Source organism: Lutra lutra, chromosome 12, assembly GCF_902655055.1.
Source record: "Lutra lutra chromosome 12, mLutLut1.2, whole genome shotgun sequence".
NCBI classification, from domain to species: Eukaryota; Metazoa; Chordata; class Mammalia; order Carnivora; family Mustelidae; genus Lutra; species Lutra lutra.
The window spans coordinates 64,917,477-64,934,668 of NC_062289.1; the positions used below are offsets into that span (position 1 = coordinate 64,917,477).

General features: G+C 58.7%; 1 protein-coding gene across 4 annotated transcripts; it reads right to left on the minus strand.

Moving 5' to 3' along the window:
• Nucleotides 1-410: 410 nt before the first annotated feature.
• Nucleotides 411-14,010, minus strand: AIFM3 (apoptosis inducing factor mitochondria associated 3). Of its 4 annotated transcripts, XM_047696772.1 has the most exons (23): nucleotides 12,720-12,760; nucleotides 12,524-12,595; nucleotides 11,972-12,032; nucleotides 11,266-11,441; nucleotides 7,151-7,364; nucleotides 6,795-6,904; nucleotides 6,496-6,605; nucleotides 6,356-6,400; nucleotides 6,032-6,128; nucleotides 5,844-5,956; nucleotides 5,478-5,564; nucleotides 4,975-5,066; nucleotides 4,734-4,864; nucleotides 4,508-4,623; nucleotides 4,333-4,404; nucleotides 4,184-4,247; nucleotides 3,521-3,597; nucleotides 3,303-3,420; nucleotides 2,673-2,771; nucleotides 2,316-2,391; nucleotides 1,678-1,782; nucleotides 1,006-1,026; nucleotides 411-778 (listed from the first exon to the last, which is right to left on the minus strand). In XM_047696772.1, the coding sequence occupies exons 4-23, from the start codon at nucleotides 11,294-11,296 to the stop codon at nucleotides 739-741; spliced, it is 1,818 nt and encodes a 605-aa protein (XP_047552728.1). In that variant the 5' UTR covers nucleotides 11,297-11,441; nucleotides 11,972-12,032; nucleotides 12,524-12,595; nucleotides 12,720-12,760; the 3' UTR covers nucleotides 411-738. The 4 variants fall into 4 exon arrangements, with proteins under 4 accessions (XP_047552728.1, XP_047552730.1, XP_047552729.1 ...); XM_047696774.1 differs by lacking the exon at nucleotides 1,006-1,026; XM_047696773.1 differs by lacking the exons at nucleotides 11,972-12,032; nucleotides 12,524-12,595; nucleotides 12,720-12,760 and adding an exon at nucleotides 13,925-14,010.
• Nucleotides 14,011-17,192: the final 3,182 nt, after the last annotated feature.

A 17,192-nucleotide genomic window follows, 5' to 3' on the forward strand; every position in this document is an offset into this window, starting at 1 on the left:
ATTCTCGTTCTTACTTAATAGCAGAGTCTCATTTTCTTTACCTGGAAAATGGGGATTCGGGGAGTTCTGGCTACCCTGAAAAGCATGGGATCTATCTCAGGACCCGGCCCCTACAACCCTACCTAGGCACATGCCCCCACACCGCCAAGCGCCAGCTGTCTCTGACCTCTGAAGAAGCACTTCCCATCTCAAACCCTTGGCATGTGCTATCCCTTCTACCAGGAGCGCTCTTCTTTCAAAATCCAGATTCAAGACTCTGGTTGGAGAAGCTTTCCCTAACCCCAGGGGCAGAATCAATTGCTACCTCCCCTGAGTGCTCATAGGCCAAACTCGTGTCGCACTGAGCATTGTGTGGTTGTGCTTTCTCCCTCATGAAGGTCTGCCCAGTTACAATGGAAGTCACACAGATCTGCAAATGTGTGCGTTTTAATTTTAAGATAATATCTAATATTTTGCAGGGTCCTGCAGGGGACCAGTCTCAAGAGAGGGAGAAGAGGATAGGCCTGTCCTGCCTCCATTGCCAGCCCTCAGTGGCAGCTGAGGCCTTGGGGGATAAGCATCTCCTGGAGGCAGCAGAAGCCTCTCTGGAGGTGAGCCAGGCAATCGAAGGCAAGCACTGGGAAGGCTCAGGTTCTGCCCTGGGAGATCCTGGGAAATTGGAGGTTGGCACCTGCCCCCAGGGCTTGGCCTCTGTCCCTGGTGCCCAAGCGTGCCTGCCCAAGTCTGCTGCATGCAAGCTCAGGATCCTTTCCCTGTGAGCCAGGACATGTCGCCGGTCCTGCAGGAATGAGGGGAGGAGGAGTCAGGGTAGAAGACAGCAGGTTACCCACTTGGCACCATGAACAGGTGATCCCTGAGGACAGCAGGGGACCTGCTCTGTGCCAGGCCCTGGTGCCCAGGAGGAATGGGTACTTAGGCAGAGAGGGGAAGTCCATGGGGTACAGGCTCTGGGCTGAGGTGGGAAAGGCTCAGAATGGTCAACAGGAGGGACAGAGGACCACGTACTTGCTGTGCAGCACAAACAGCCTTTTCGAAGGCAAGGGAGGGAGAGAGAGAGAGAAGGCCAGGGAGAGGGAGAGAGTATGTCATTCATCATGTTGCTTCTTGGTTCTCTCGTTTCCAGCCCGAGGCCTACTCCTGTCCTGTGGCCTCGAAGCTTTCCCCAGTCCCTGGGCAGGGGGAGGGGGGCCTCTCTGTAGGCGCTTTGAACCTACAGGGTGACTCCCATTGCCACCATCCTGGGGTGAGAGTAATGGCTGACATCCAGTGTCCCCCAGACACCAAACAACCACCCAACATTACTAGCTGCCTGTCCCCCCCCACCCCTAGCTTCTGCCAGTCTCAACACAACCAAATCCAGTTGGGTGTCCAAGGCCAGATTATTGCCCAAAGAGTGGATTTGACCAAGGGCTTTGTCCCCCTTCCCATAGCACTGGCTCTTCCCTGGGACACAGCCTCTTTCCCTCCTTTTATCACCCCAAGAGCACAAATAACCAGCCCATTCGTAAACTACAACCCTTGTCCCATTCCACCCCATAGACCTGATGTCCCGTAGACTGATGTGGACCAAGAACAGGGGAAGGAGTCTGTAGGGCTACAGGAGTGGATGGCTACCAAGGGCCAGTCCCTTGGGGGACCTCTCCCTCCCCCCACCAAACCTCTAAAGCCCACACTCACTCCACCTCCCGCTTTCGGATGGCGCGGCCGGAGGCTAGCACCTCAGCTACCTTGGACACGATGGGATCGTAATTCATGCTGGCCACAGCAATCACCTCATCGCCTCTGCAGGGACAGAGTAACTGAGCCTGAGGACTGCCCAGAAATAACCTTCCTTCTTGGAGACCTTGATGCACTCCTCTTCAGCTGGGGCCCAGGGAGGGATCTTATGCAGGGTAACAGGACTGTCCTAAGCACCCAGCCCTCCTTGCTTTGCTTGGCCCGACGTGGGCTTGGGGATCCTGTCAAAGGCCCATGGAGGCTCTAGCCTTCCTCCTCAGTGGAGTTCAGGGCTGAGCACCTGTCCTGGGATCACCACTCTCTACTTGTGTGACTCTCCTCAGTGTAAAAGTGGGAGTCCACAACCCCTACTCAAAGAGCTGTTCTGAAAATAAAATGTCCTGCCTCAAGACGTGGCTGCTGGACTTAATACTACCCAGCCTCCTCACTTGGCCTTGGAGGGTCTCCTGCCTAGCTGCCTCCTCTGTCCACCTTTCAGGTAGGTCCCTCCACTGGAGCAGAGCTCCTCTGGGATGAGCTCCCCCTTCCCGACCTTCCCGACCCTTGCTTCGCGCCGCCTTCCACCCCGCTGCTCTCACTTGGTGTAAAAAGCCACGAACTTGAGCTCTTCCAGATCCCCCTGGATGATGACGTCGTCGAAGCCTTCTCCGTACCCTGTGGGCCGAACAGGAGAGGATGGAACTCCCCCAGGTCAGCGCCCAGTACTTTCCTAAGTGCTCTCTGGAGCCCCCCACCGTACCCAGCTCCTTTGTCCTTGTAGGTGGTCCTCAGTGCCGCCCCCAACCAGTTTTCGCTCTTACGGCGGACGTGCTCACGCCCCTAGGATGCTCATAGCCCCATCCTAACCCCCAGGCTCCGCCTCCGCACTCCGCTAACACCTTAGCCACACCCCTAAATGCCCTTGGCCCCGCCCCTGCCCCGCGCCCCTCTGTTACCAGCGTAGCGCAGGCTCTTGCCAAACATGGCTGTCCACAGGTAGGGTACGGTGCTGATCTCCGCCTCCTGCGCCAGCATGTTCTGCGCGGCCACCCGCCCTGTAGGACCCAGGGTCGTGAGAGCCCCGACCCTAGCCCTCACCACCCCTACACTGCCTGCCCGGGCTCTCCGGGGACCTCTGACACGTGGGGCTACTCCCCTTCCTTCTCTTCCTCCTCACCTCCCCAGAGGTCAAGTAATGCATCACTGCTCAGCCCACTGCCCACCCCCGGTTGCAGCTGATCGGTGCAGAGGGGACACCTGGCTCAAAGCCAGTCACTCAGATGGCTTCTCTAGAGAATTTGAACCAAGTGCTCCAGACCTGGAAGGTCTGCTTCCTGGGGTTGGGGGATTGCCCACCATTTCTGGTGCGCACACAATGAAACAGACACACCAGGTATGAAGCGGATATCTATGGATGTCCACAGGGCTTGCTGTGTCAACTGGCTGCTCAGACAGGTCACCCCCGAGCCTTGAAAGGGTAATCCAGAGACCAGGACCCAAGGCCAACAACTGGGGGGTGGGCCTGAGGGAGGCTGAGCCCCTGGGACAGCCTCCCACCCCCCATCCTGCCCCGGGGCGGGTCATACCCTGGGCGTGAGCCATCTGCCAGTGTGGGATATTCACTTTCCGGTTGTTCCTCCAGGCCAGGGGGAAAGTGACAGCATCGCCAGCGGCAAACACACCTGGGACGTTGGTCTGCATCATCTGTGGGGAGCCGGCCGGGGGTCTATGGGTGGGACAGGGGCCTTGGCCTGATCCTGCCACCACCCCCAGTGAGCACCCTACCCATCCCGCCCGGCCCCACCTTGTTGACAGGGATGAAGCCTCGGGAATCCAGATTGACGCTGCTCTGCCTCAGGAAGCCTGTGGCGGGCACCGCGCCTGACAGGACAGGGCCACCGTGTCCATTCCCCAGTCCTTCCCTTCTCCTGCCTCATTTGTCCGCCATGACCCATACCCTCCCTCACCAAAATCCAGCCCCAGACCAATAGTCCAAAGAACAGCCCATCTAGAGGCTTTCATGCGTCCTGTCCCCTCTGGATGGACCCCCCACCACCACCAGACTGCCCTGGCTCTCACTTCCTCTGAGAGACTCCAGGAAGCTCCCCCCACCCCCGCCCCCGTGGTTGGCATGGTGTACCTCCCCAGCTCCTACCCTGCCATCTCCCAGCTCTGTCCCTCCCCAGGTTGGCACCTGGAGGGCAGCAGGGCCCAGGTAGAGGGTTGTTTGGGTCCTGCAGGCCATGTGGGGCAGGCCATGGAGGTATCAGTGGGCAGTGGTCACTGGGCGCGTCCTCCACACCAAGCCCTGGCTACACGAGCGACGTCTACACCCCCCACCACAGCCCTGCGAAGTGGCCATTTTGTGGATATGGAGACCGAGGCTCAGGGAGGGGAAGGGACGGGCCCATGGTCACTCTGGAGCACGTGCAGGTGCTTGCTGGCACCTGCCTGCCCACCCACTCACCGATGCCCACAACACAGACGTCAGCCCGCACAACCTTGCTGCTCTTCAGCACGACCTCCTTCAGCTGTGGGGAGGAGGCGGGTGAGCAGGGCAGCCCAGCTCCTGGGAAAGGGTGAGTGGGGGAGAGGGGAGCAGGAAGAAGGGCCCACCTTTCCCTCCTGGGCCCGCAGCTCTGACACCTCTGTCTGCATGTAGAACTTGACCCGGTTGTTCTCAAACATCTGTCAGGGCAGGTGGGCAAGGCCATGAATGAGAACGTGGCGGGGCTGGGCTGGGTGCCTGGGATTCTAAGGGGTTGGGTGCTGGGGGCCGGGGTGCGCTCACCTTCATGAGGGCGCGACCAACACGTTCCCCCAAAAATCTCTTGAAGGGTGTCTCCTCCAGCTCCACCACAGACACCGAGTGGGCTTTTTCGGTCAGATAGGCGGCCACTTCCATCCCTGGGGCCAGGGTGGTGGATGGCAGGCTGGCACCCTGTGCCTCCCAGGGCCAGTACCACCCTGGGACCAGCCGTCACAGACCATCGCCCCCACCAGCCCTGGCTGCTCACCCAGGAAGCCAGCTCCCACGACCACCGCGTTGCGGCCCCGGGCCAGCCTCACCACACGATTGGCATCTTCAGGCGTCCGGATGGTGAACACGTTCTCTACCTCTTTGCCTTTACAGCTCAGCATCTTAGGGCTGAGTCGTGGCCAGCATCAGTGAGGGGCTCCCGGCACCCTGAGCCCTCCCATCCCGGCTGGTGCCCTGCCAAGCATCCGGCGGGGGGACAAGGGGAGACACCTTCCCACCTGCTCCCTGGCGCAAGCAGCAGCTTGCTGTACTCCAGCTTGAAGCCATCCTTGAACACAACCTTCTTGTTTCTCACATCCACTGTGACCACCTGCAACCCACGTTGGGCAGAAGGTGGGCCTGGGCATGGACTTGAACCAGGCTGCCCCTCCCAGCCCCTGCCAGCCCCTCTCAACTGGAAGGTTCCACCCGGGCCATTCCTGACACCTGGGTCGTCCTTCCTCCTGGCTTCTCCTCTTTACAATTCAGACACCACCTTCCCCTCAAAGCCATTCTTACGCTCTCCCGTCCCAACCCTGAGCAGATCTCTGCATGTGCCCCTAAGCCTGCCAGGAAGGAGATTCAGGGCTGTTTTCCAGGCCTGGAGTGCGCCAGGGTGCCTGGACGGCAGGGCCAAGAGGGCAGGACACTCCCCCCACAAGCTTTCAGGGGCCCTCATGGCCTCACGTCATTGGTGGTTCCCACTAAGCCTTCCCCAGATTTCCTAGCCTTGGCCCCATACCTGGGCCTCAGTGAGCACCTCGATACCATAGGCTCGGAAAAACTCCTTGGGCCTCAGGGCCAGCTGCTCTGGCTGGGCGTCCAGGGACTGCAAGAGATAGCTATCTTGAGATAAAGCCAGGTGGCCATTGTTCCATTTTGCAACAGAGGACCCAAGGCCTGGGGAGGGTGGGACTGGGCCCCATTCACAAAGGGGCTGTGGATAGAATTCAACAAACCCGCATCTTTTTGGAGGTACCACATGTAGGACTGTTGTGAGCAGAGAGGGCAGCCAGCCAGACGCCCAATGGGCACTGAGAGGGCCTGACTGTGCCCAGGGGGCTGGGGGGCTGGGCCCTTCTTGGGCCCCATTTGCCCCTCCTCCCACCTTGCTTAGCTTAGGTCGGTCATAGGGGAGGTGCCGGTCCAGGGTGCACAAGACGATCCTGTCCGAGAACCCCTCTTGCCGCAGGGTCTCTGCACACACTAAGCCAGCCGCACCTGAGGGGAGGGTGCTTTGGGTCAGGGACCCCCTTCTCCCCCCAACCCCCCGCCCCTCATAACCCCACCACCAACCTGCGCCTACAATGAGCACGTTGGTGCTGCTGCTGTGGCCAGCACTTGTAGAGATACACTTGGCCATCACCTTAGTTCTTCGCTGGAGCTGCAAGGCCTAGGGATAGCCGGAGAGCAGAAGGCAGCTGGGAGCTGGAGTTGTGGACATCCTCCCTGTGCCATCATCCCAGCAGGCCAGGTCCTGCTGCCGCAGTCCGGCCTCATCCCCACCAGGTAGCCTTTTACTCTGTTCCCCAGCCACAGGGCCTTTTCACATGCTGATTCCTGGGTCAAGATGCTATCCTCACTTCTCCCTTTTGCCTGAGCCCCAAGCCACACCCTCACCTGCTTGCTGGCCCGGACGTACACCTTCTCCTTCTCAATCTTCACCTGCAAGGGCTGTGTTGCTCAGGACCAGGTTTAGGGGTGCTCCAACCCCTGCCCTGCACTCCCAGGCTCCCACCCCACCGCCCAACTAGCCCCACCTGGAATTTGTGCAGACTGTCTAGGCCAGGGAAGTCCTCCAGGTCACCAGTGCTGATGTTGAAGCAGGCACCATGCCAAGGGCAACGCACCCGGCCGCGGGACAGCACGCCTGGGGGAGGGTGGTGCCAGGCTGGGGCCACCAGCAACAGTCCCTCTCCCCTGTGTCCCAGCAGCTGCTGGCTCTTCCCCACAGCCCAGGCGACCCCACTGATAGATGAGACCCTGAGGGTCCAAGGAGGACCTGAGCACCCTTCAGGGAGGTCCCGTTCTACCACCTGTGTATCCTGGGACAGCTCACCTTTCACCAGGGGTGCGCCATAATGTGGACACTTGTGGCCCAGAGCGTGGAACTCCCCGTTGTCCTTCACCAACAGCACCTTCCCCCAGCCCAGCTCCACTTCCCGCATCCTAGGGAGAGGCTGCGCTCAGACCGCAGGCTACACACCAGGCCCCACTTTGCATGGGCACCTCTTCCCAGAGTCTAACTTTCTGGGGAGCAGGCCCAGACCAGGAGAGGCCATGATGGTGGGAGCTGGTGCGGGCGCCTGTGAAGGCCCTTTCCAGGCCTCCCAGCCCACCCCTCCACGGCCTGCATCTTGCCTTCCCATCTTGGGCCCCTGGAAGCCCCCCACTCCCCCCAGGCCCTGTACCCACTGGCCATTCTCCAGGTCCTTGACGTGGCAGACAGCGGCCTCCACACAGTCCTGAGGGCCGGGATAGGGGTGAGGGGCGGTCAGGCGCTCCTCAGCGTGGAAGTGGCGGGCTGTGCCATTGCCCTGGTAGGCCCGGGGGCTGCCCTTCCCGCTGGCTGACAGCTCCTCCTTGCCCCGCTCCTTCTCCGGCAGCACCACCTCGATCTTGAGCTCCACTGTGGGTGGGCAGGGCAGCACAGTGAGCCCCCAGCCCGGCCCACCCCCTTCCCCACCCCACCAGCTCCAGGGCTGGCTCCTTTTGAGTGAGTTCCCTCCCGTGCCTCCACCTTTCCAGGAAGCTCCCTGCACCAGCTTCAGAGAGCCTTAAAACAGGTGAGAAGGAGAATAGAAGCAGAAGGAGGGTAAGCTGGCTTGTCTTGAGTTCATCTCTGCATGTTTTCTTTTTCAGTAACAAATGAGTGGGGGGGCACAAGAGGGCTCCTTTGACCCTGACATTGCCTTTTGTCCAAGAATCTATGTGGGAGGAAAGAACCCTGGTGCCCTGAGCCCTGCTCAGACTCCAACGGCATGGTCCCTGATGGCAGAGGACGTCTCTAAAGGGTGAGGTCACGTGTAGAGTCAGACCCAAGTGAGAGCAGGATGTCCAAATCTGGGTGCGGCTCATTTCCTGGCCAGTGAATCTGGGTGATGGCAAACAAAAGGTCTGTTGGTCTGTTTGCAACTTTCCCATAGGTTTGAGGGTTTTGTTTTTTTTTTTTTAATTAAAAAAATGTACACAATTTATTTTCAACTTCTTAAAATAGTTATGCTCACCAATGTAGGAACCCATCATTTGCCAAGCCCTGGGTTTTCCATGTTTTCATGTGCAGGGGTCTGGGGCCTTGGGTGTGAACCCCACCCGAAAAGGGTAGGTGCAGAGGGTGTGCAGGGCCCACCTCTCGAAGCTTCCATGCAGAAGACACTTCCCCAGAGTGCCCATGGGACCCGTTCTAGCAGGCAGTTAGCTGGTTTTCGTCTTTATATTTCTCTGCATTTTCTAAATTCCCTACAATGTGCCTGGGGTGTTTTTCTAATTAGAAGGGAACAATAAACAGAATTTTTAGCAGCGATAATCCGGCCTCCTGGGCCGAGTGATGGAAGCTAAGCCCCTGGCCCAGCATGGGCCCATGAGGAAGCAGGAGGGGCTTCTCCCAACTCCCAAGGCACCAGAGCCTCCAGGCCTATCCCCGTTTTACCTCTCATCCCCTCCACCCCAGACCTTGGCATTCCAGAAACAGAGAATACGGGGTCAAGCCTCTGGGCCTTCTGCCTATGTAATTCCCTTGGCCTGGGTTGTCATCCTTCCCGGCCCTGGCTCACCCCTGCCCATCCACATGGACAGTTCAGTTGCTGCGTCCTCCAGCTGCCCATTCCTCATCTCACGCTGGGCTAATCTCCCACCCTGGCCTGGACCGGAGCAGGGGAAGGCAGGCCCACACCCCTTATCCTCAAGTCCCAGCTCTTAGCCTGGCCCAGGCACAGCAGGGAGCAGGGGTGAAGGTCTGCTCCATGATTCCAGCTGGGCAGGAAGGACCCTAGAGCCCACCACCATGCTGAAGCTGTTGGGTCAGGTGGTAGGGGAGAGGGAGATTGAGAGTGGGGTGGGTTCTTTGCCTCCACTTTCCATACTTTATGTAATGGTGTTAGAATGTTTTGAAAAGAATTAAAAAGGAAAATACTCCCAACTCAGCTGACACCAGCTATGTGAACTGTAGAGAGGAAGCTCACAGGAACAGCCTGGCAGGGGCCCAGATAACAGCCAAGCCAGATTGTTTGTATCCTCCACGTCCTTCCAGAAGGCTCCAAGGGGCTCGCCAATGCAGTCTAACGGGAATCCATTAAGTCAGAGGCAGTAGTGGAAAGGTGGATGAAGGGGGGCGGGGTCTCTGCCCACCCACAGAGCCAGGTCAATCCTAGCCTCTTGATTCCCGGGAGCCCATGTGACCATGCACCCTTGCCTTACAGCTTTGGACCTCAGATGCCTTCATTATAAAACAGAGAGAACAGTGTCTACCTCCTTGGTGATAGGGAATGCTGAAGGATTTAATATATGTAACTCAGACTAGAAACTCAACAGATGAAGTTGGGGAATAGCATTGTATTGTTAGCTCTGAGCCTCCTGGCAGCCGCGGCACAAAGGGAAAGCCTTTAAGTGGCACTTGTGGCCTCAGAAAAGGCAAACGACTAGAAGCCAAGAGAGCTGTGCTTCTTCCTAGTTCTGAGCTTGGCAAGGGTCTGGCCCGGAACACTTCTTATCACGGACCCAGAGCCAATGGAACATGGGGAGTATAGAGCGAGCTCAGGAAATGTGTGCTGATGTGGTCCAATACAGAGTCAAGCAAGATGGTAGGTAGAGTTTGCACAAAGACCTTTGGTTTGCTCTGGTCTCCCTGTAGACCCTCTTGACCCCAGCTGAACTTTTATGGCCCAAATGCTCCCACTCACACAGGCTGACATTCTCTGAACCTCACCCTTGACCTGCCCAGTGTAGGTGCCTAGGGGTCTAAGCTCCAACCTAATAGCCATAGCCCCACAGGGGAGTCCTAAAAGCAGGGAGCCTACCTCCAAAAAGAGGGGTAATAATGTTCTACACATACCCCTTCCTGTGTGCCAGGCCCTGTGCTAAGCAAGACAGTGTGCATGGGGCGGGGCAGGGGAGGGGGCAAAATTGTTAGCTCCACTTATACATGAGAACATAGAGGCTCAGAGAGGTGAAGTCACCTGCCCAAGGCTATACAGCCAGAAAGCGGCAGGGCTGGATTTGGGCTCAAGAACGTAAGTTCTCACCACTGCCTCTGGGGCAATGAGAGCTGTCAGCTCCTGACCTGGGAGCTGGGGGCCAGGGGTCTCAGGCAGGCCAGCCTGTTGAAGTCCTTTAAAGGAAGCTGCAGGTGGCATCCTCTGCTCTTGGCCTCCTGCCAGACCAGCTAGCATTTTCCTGCCCACTTCTGATGGGGGGAAGGCTGAGGTCAAGGCAATGGCCATCATTCACCCAAGTCATACGTGGAGCCAGGAAGGGTGTCAGGATCGGGCCCAGAACTGGGTACCCACAGGATGGGCATGGGGGGAGGGACAGCTGGTCCCTGAGACAGGTGTGGGGGGGGGCGTCCCTTCTGCCTGGCAGGGCATTAAAGGTCTCCTCTTGCCCCCAAGTTCTCCCTCAGACCCAGAAAAAGGAGAAAAGGCTCATGTGTTCCAAGGTAATGGAGCCGATGGGTATCAGGTATAAGGGGAGCTGGCAGGGGCAGGGTGGCCTGGGTGGCAGGTGGGCGGGGCACTGACTGGGCACGAGAGAGGCCTCTCTGGGCCTCCATGTCTTCATCTGTGACAGGCCTCCATTCTTTTGCCTTCCTGAGTGTTGTGAAGAGAGAAAGGGAAAATAGGGGCTGGAGAGAGAGTCCAACAGGCAGAAGTCTCCGTGGAGAGCACATCCAGGCCTCCTCCCTTAGCACCCGGGAAGCCCCCACCTCAGGCCGGAGCCCCTCCGGCCAGGCAGGGTAGGATTTCCTGCACAAATGGGGCAACTCAGTTCAAGGTCACACAGGGCATCAGAAGAGGGCTGTGATCTGTCCACCCCACCCTCATGGCAACTTTGATGGGTCAGGCTTATTTTGTAGAGAGGGAACTGAGGCTCAGAGAGGTAACTTGCATGCCCTGGGTCACACAGCAGCTATGGGTGTCCTCTTCCCCAGCCCTAAGGGGAAGGCCCCCCTGCCCTATCCTGGAGCAGGAGGAACCCTAACTTCTACTTTCTGAGAGAGGTTCAGCTGCTATTTCCCCCAGAAGCACCCAAAGCCCCAGATAAAGAAGGGGACCCATTGGAGGGGGGCCAAGAGAAGGCTCCAGGCCCCCCACCCCCTCCTGCCTACAGGGAATTAACATTCTGAGCAGCCGGCCGCCCAGCCTGACCTACTTCGGAGGCAGAGGGGGGAGGGGGAGGAGGAAGGTGGCTGGAGGAGTGGGGGAGGGAGGAAGGGAGGGAGAGGGGAGGGGGGAGGGAGGGAGGAGGGTAAGGAGAGGGAGGGGGGAGGGTGGGGAGAGGGATGGGGGAGGATGAGGCAAGAAGAGAGGAGGTACCTGGCTTGGGTTTGGAGAAGCACCCACCCATGGCGAATGGCCCACAGCTGATGGGGGGGCAGGTACACAGATGGTAGGCTGTGGGAGGCCTAGGGTGCCCCCAAAGGTGGGGCTGGACTCCCCATGGCCCTTAGAGATGCTGGAGCTGCCATCCGGGCAGGAGATGCCTCCAGGACCTGCAGGGGAGACAAGGGGCATCTGTAGGGACCAGGGCTTTGATGGGGGTTGTGGAGAGAGACGCAGAGAGATAGAGATAGATGGGGGCAGCGATGGGGGGGGGGGGCTTCGGGAAGACACGCACATTTGGGTTGGGATCCACTGCCTATAGGGGACCCTGGAAGGCACCTCCCTTTTGAGGCCCTCCAGTCTCCCTACTCTCACTCTCCCCTCCCATTTTGCCTGTGGGCTGTGCCTACTGCCTAGGGGGCCCTCTGCTCTGATCTCAGCCTTTTTGGTCCAGCCGTGCCACGGCTGCCTTGTCTGGTAAAACCTGATTTCTGCAGCCCACTGGAAAGCCAGCAGCCTGGGAGCCCTGGGACCCTCCATTCTTCAGGGAGCTCCCACCATGCCTGGGGTCCAAACCCAGGTCCTCTCAGGCAGATCAGAGCCCTCCTGATTCTGTAGTTTCTCCTTCCTACAACGGGGGTGACATTTAGTTCTCCTGGGCCCTGGCCCCCACTCTGGCTGGCAGAGCCTGGATACCCACCTCCTCCAGGCAACCCCTGGTTCTTCCTCCCGGCCCAGCAGTGGATGGAGGCTTTCCAGCTCTGGAAGGCTGGGCAAAGGGGGCAGGGGTCCAAGAGGTGGCCCAGCCTCCAACCTCTACCCCTCCTCCCAGGGTGAGTGAGGCCAGGAGACACTGGAGGGTGTGGGTGGGTGGGGGTTGGGCTGGGCCAGTCTGCTGGTCCCCAGGGAAACCCAGCTCCACAGTGAACAGAAGTAGGCGGCTAGCCCAGGCCTGATGGGGTTGGGGGAAAGGGAGCCCAGGCACACAGCCCATGCCCAGCAGCCATGAGCTCCCACCCTGTACACAGACCCCCCACTTCGCAAATGCTCTCCAGGCCTGTGGTGCTGAGATGCCATCCAACAACAGCAGTTGGAGAAACTGAGAGGCCAAGGGCTTGCCAAGGTCAAGCAGCAGGAAGGGGCATCCAGGTGACCTCCCACCTCCCCCCTGCCTTGGTTAGTTTCAAGATGGGCAGGGACCCAGGAAGCCCCCATATCTCCCTGCAAGCCACAGGGTTGGGCGAGAGGTCACCAGATCAGAGTCCTCAAGGCCACAGGGGTGGCCTCCTGGAAGATTTGGCTTACAGAACGGACTTTGGAAGCCCTGGGACAAAGGTGTAGCAGCCCTGTTTACAAATGACCTCCCCCCAGTCCATTCCACTGTCATCCCCCCTATTTCCCCTGGAAGTTCTTCCTGAAGTCTAACTTGAGGTGGGGCTGAGGCCTACCTGGTCTTGCCCAGATCCTAGCAAAGGCTTTGAGTGGGTGCCTGAGAGCAAGGGGGCCAAGGAGGAAAAGTTGGGAAGGGCCATCTACGGCCTGGCATCTGATCTTACCAGCCCTAGTGGCGCGCACTTACAGTTCGAGAGGCGGTGGCAGCCAAAGGTCACTGGCCACATGGGGCATACAGGTACTTGGTCCCCCACTCATCACCAAGGCAGATCAGTAAGACTGAGCTACCACCTGCCCTGCCTGGCCCCTCCCTGGGCACAAGGGGGCCCTCCCCAGATCCTGGCCAGGCCCACCTCCTTCCTGCCTGGCCTCAGGTTTCACCTGCTGGGCCACAGATGTCTGAGAAGGTGGGACCTCCACTTGCTGTCCAGTTCCTATCTGGGCAGTTTCTCCCTCCCTGGGGTTCCTGGGGGTCCTAGACCCTCCAGGGCCTTGGGCCTGGAAAGAGATTTACTGGGGATCGAAACTTCTCCAGGCCTACTGTGTGCAGGCAGGCTGGGAGCCCTGCTACCTCAAAGGCAAAGGTTCTTGCTTGTGGAGCAGCAGGAGGCATCCCCAAGATTTTGTGGAGTGCTGCCCCTTTCCCACAAATTAACCCAGTGCTGAAAAGTTCTAACTTTCCCACCAGGAGCATGTGTCCTCATTCACCAGGACCCGGTCCCCCTAGGCCAGTGCAGGCTGGGCAGAAAAGGGATTGGGGGCAAGGTGCTGTTCACTTGGGACCCTCAGTGGCTTTCAGTCTTCTTCAGGATAGCAATCAAGTTAGAGGGGTGCCGGCCCTCACCTGCTCACTGGCAGGGCCCGGGCGCAAGCCTCCAGCGAACTCTCCCTGCCTTTGCACGTGCAGTCCCCTCTATCTGGGAAGACCTTTCTAGCCGCTTTCCCGCCCGTCCAGATGTCCTCACCACACCAGGGGGCCCCGGAAGGGGGACGGGCACACAGTGGGACGCCGGGGTAGCGGGGAAGGGCCCCGGGCCAGGGAGGGGACAAGGAAGAGAGGCGCTTCGGCCCCAGCTTGTCTCTCTCCTTCTCCCGCTGTCTGCCCCCGCCCCCACCGCGCCGGCCCAGGGTCCGAGACCTGCGAGCGCGCCCGCTGGCCCCGGGCGCGGAGGCGGCGGGGCCGGGACCCGGTAGCCGAGCCGGGGTGGCGGGGTCGGGGTCCGGGGTCCTGGGGGCTGGGGTCCCTGGGGCGGGCGCTCACCTGGGCTCGGCGTGGGCCTCCGCTGTGGAGCCGCTCGGGGCCGCGGCCGCGGGGTGGGGGGGGGGGGGGTGGAGCAGGCGGAGGCGGGGCCGGCGCTGCGGCGACACTGCGGCCGGGCAGCCCGCGGCGCCCAGCACCGCCCCACCGGGTCCCTGCTGGTAGAAGGGGGTCGGTCCCGGGTCAGGGGCTGGGCCGGTGGCCTCGGAATCCGCATGCAGTTCGTGGGGTGTGGGGAGGTATTGGGTGGCCCTTCTGGCCGTGGACGACCTCAGCGGGGTCTGGGTTCCCGGGGATTCTCTGGACCCTAGAGGGGTGCCAAGTTGGGCTGCGCACCGGGTCTGATTCTTGTTTCTGTTTTTTCTTTCCTAAGTCTTTGAATCCTGGGCGGCGGAGTGACTTTTGGGGTGGGAATTGAATCACCCCGAGTAACCTCCCCAAGAAGGAAAATCCCAATCACTCGCGACTGCCCCATAGGTAGCTTGACTATCTTTGGGGGCTCAGTCTCCTCTGTCTCCTAGCTCCCTCCCCTCTCGTCACACTTCATAAGATGTATCTGAAATTATATTTTATGATATTTTCTTTTTCCCACCTGTCATTATATCATGAGAACTTCCTGGGTCCCTCTAAATCATGACACACCCTGGTGTTGTGTCCCCTCCTCCAGGAAGCCCTCCCTGACCAGCCTTCCTTGACTCAGAGGTGATCAGGCACAGAAATTCTGGACCCTAGTTACCTCTAGGATCACTGTCCTGATTGTTCCCATCTTTGTGCTGTGTTCAGGTAGAGCTTGTACCTGCGGCAAACCGGGACTCAGTGACTATGTAGGAAATGAATGAAAGACACTTTCCAGGGAAGCCCTGTCACATCTACCATTAAACAAACACATCAGGGCCCATCAACTCTGTCCTATTAGTGCTCCTTTGGCGGCTCCTGTTGGCTTCTGGTTTTGGCCACTTCTCCCCTTTCTGGGCCTTGCTCTCCTGTAAGGATGACAAAAAAGACAGCAGTGACAGTCACCTGCATCAGGCAGATCCAGCCTTCAGAGAAAGTCCTTATGACCCACCCTGCCCAGAGGGACAAGCACAACTCCCCCTCATCTTACAGGTGTACAACTTCAGAAGGCAGAGTCTCACCCAGGGGCAGGACCAGGGTCTGCATGGGTCACTCCTCTGTGGGTGGGTGTGGGGCCCAGACTTTGATGGGGACGAGTGGTACTGCTCAGCCCATCCCTCTGTGGCCACGTGTGTGGTTTCTACAGTGTGACTGTGGTCACTGCCACAGGAGAGGCCCCATCAGTGGACAGATGGTGTATGGGGTCTGGTGCCCTTGGCCTCCAAAACCAGGCCCCATTCCACACACTTGCTGACCTTGCAGCTCCAGCCCCCTTAGCCAGGCAGATAGTGCCATGGCTCTGGCTTCACACACATTTATTTCTTTTCTTCACAACTGCTTCAGGAGGAAGTTTCTTTGTGCATCGTCTCCATTTGACAGTTGGGAAAACTGAGGTTTTGAGAGGTTAGGAACTCCCCCAAGGCTACCAGCTGGTGAGTGGCAAAACAGAGACTTGAATCCTGGCAGGCTGGCTAGGCTATGCTGGGCTTACCAGCGGAGGGGTAGCAGTGGGAGGGGAGAGGCCTGCCAGGCCTGGCCAAGGCCCCATAGTCTCCAGGGCAGAGTTCGAGTCCTGCTCAGGGACCCATCTGCGTCAGTGAACCCCTGTGCCCAGGTTCCCCAGAAAACGTGGGGGTGACTACAGTGCCGTCCCGAGGAGGTTGCCAGATCACCATAGGAAATAGAGGGCGCTCAGGATATGGGGTAGGGGGCTGCTAAGTGTGTGGTGCCAGAGATGAGATTGGGGAACAGGTCAATGTGGGGGCTGTGCAAAAGCCAACAAGCTGGGGATATGCCCTGACAGGGGGCGAGCCCACTGTGGCACACTTGGCATGAGAGATTGGGCTCGAGACTCTAGTGGCCCTGTGGTGGGGCAGAAATTGCAAGATCATCAGGGAGCGAATGCTAATACCTAAGGTAGGCGAGGAGTGCTGCCTTGGGGATGCCTGGGTGGCTCAACTGGTTAAGTGGTTGCCTTCAGCTCAGGTCATGATGCCAGGGTCCTGGGATTGAGTCCTGCATGGGACTCCTTGCTCAGCAGGGAGCCTGCTTCTCCCTCTGCCTGCTGTTCACCCTGCTTGTGCTCACTCTCTCTCTCTCAAATAAATAATTTTTCTTGAAAGTTAAAAGAAGATTTTAAAAATTAAAGAAAAAAAAGGAGGGCTGCCTCATAGAGGCCCTCAAATTTGGGGGTGGTGCGTATGAACAAGAGGACTTAGGGATATTCAGGAGGCCTCTAAGCCTTGGACAGTCTGAGGTCCTGATCTTGCCCCAAGGATGATTCTGACAAGGCAAAAACATCTGATCTGGAGAATACCCACAGGGCTGATAGTGAAGAGGGAAATTGAGCCCCAGGTTGAGATGTAGTGAGGTGACCTGGGGTGGCTGAGAGACCCCTAGACCCAAGAGACACCCCAAAGGCAAGGAAGGGGGTCGCCAAGGTTTGAGAAGCTGGTGTGTGTATGTGTGTGTGTGTGTGTGTGTAAGAGAGAGAGGGAGAGATCCCTGCCCAAGCCTGTCTCTGTTCTCCTTTCCTCTGCCCCCTTCTGTCAGTTTTCCCTGTTCCCCATTCCCCCTCAGCCTAGGGCCTGGATGCCAGGGTGTGTGCGATGATGAACGTGACACAGGCTCAACGCTTAACATTGGGATTGACACTGGCGTCCCCTGGAGGCCAGTCTGAGGGCCAGCAGGGCCTCTGGTAGCTTTGGGATTCTGAGGGCAGTGGCTGAGACAGTAGAGCCCTCTTCCCTGCCAGATTTAAATAGATTTTCAGATCCTGAGACCTGAGTTTAACTGATTCCCAGGAAATATTGGGGGGGGGGGGTGGATACAGCACAGCCGACACCAAAGCTGAGGACAGCTGTGCCCACAGCTGCACAGTGATTCAATCATATGGAAGCAGAAGTTGGAGGATCCTTAGGTTGGGGAACCTGGGCCAAACCTCACACCCTAGCCTCATTCCCGACTTGCTCTGGCTACTGCAGCCCAGCCTCCCCCAGCCCGATTTGGTCTACACAAACCGTGTCTGAACCCTGTGTTCCCAGCACCTTCTGGGTTCTCTGTCTCTATGGTCAGCTCCAGTTGCCTACTGACTTCTTCAGCCCCTATCTTGCTACACTGACCTGCTCCCAGGTTGTGGGGTAACCAGTCCTAATTC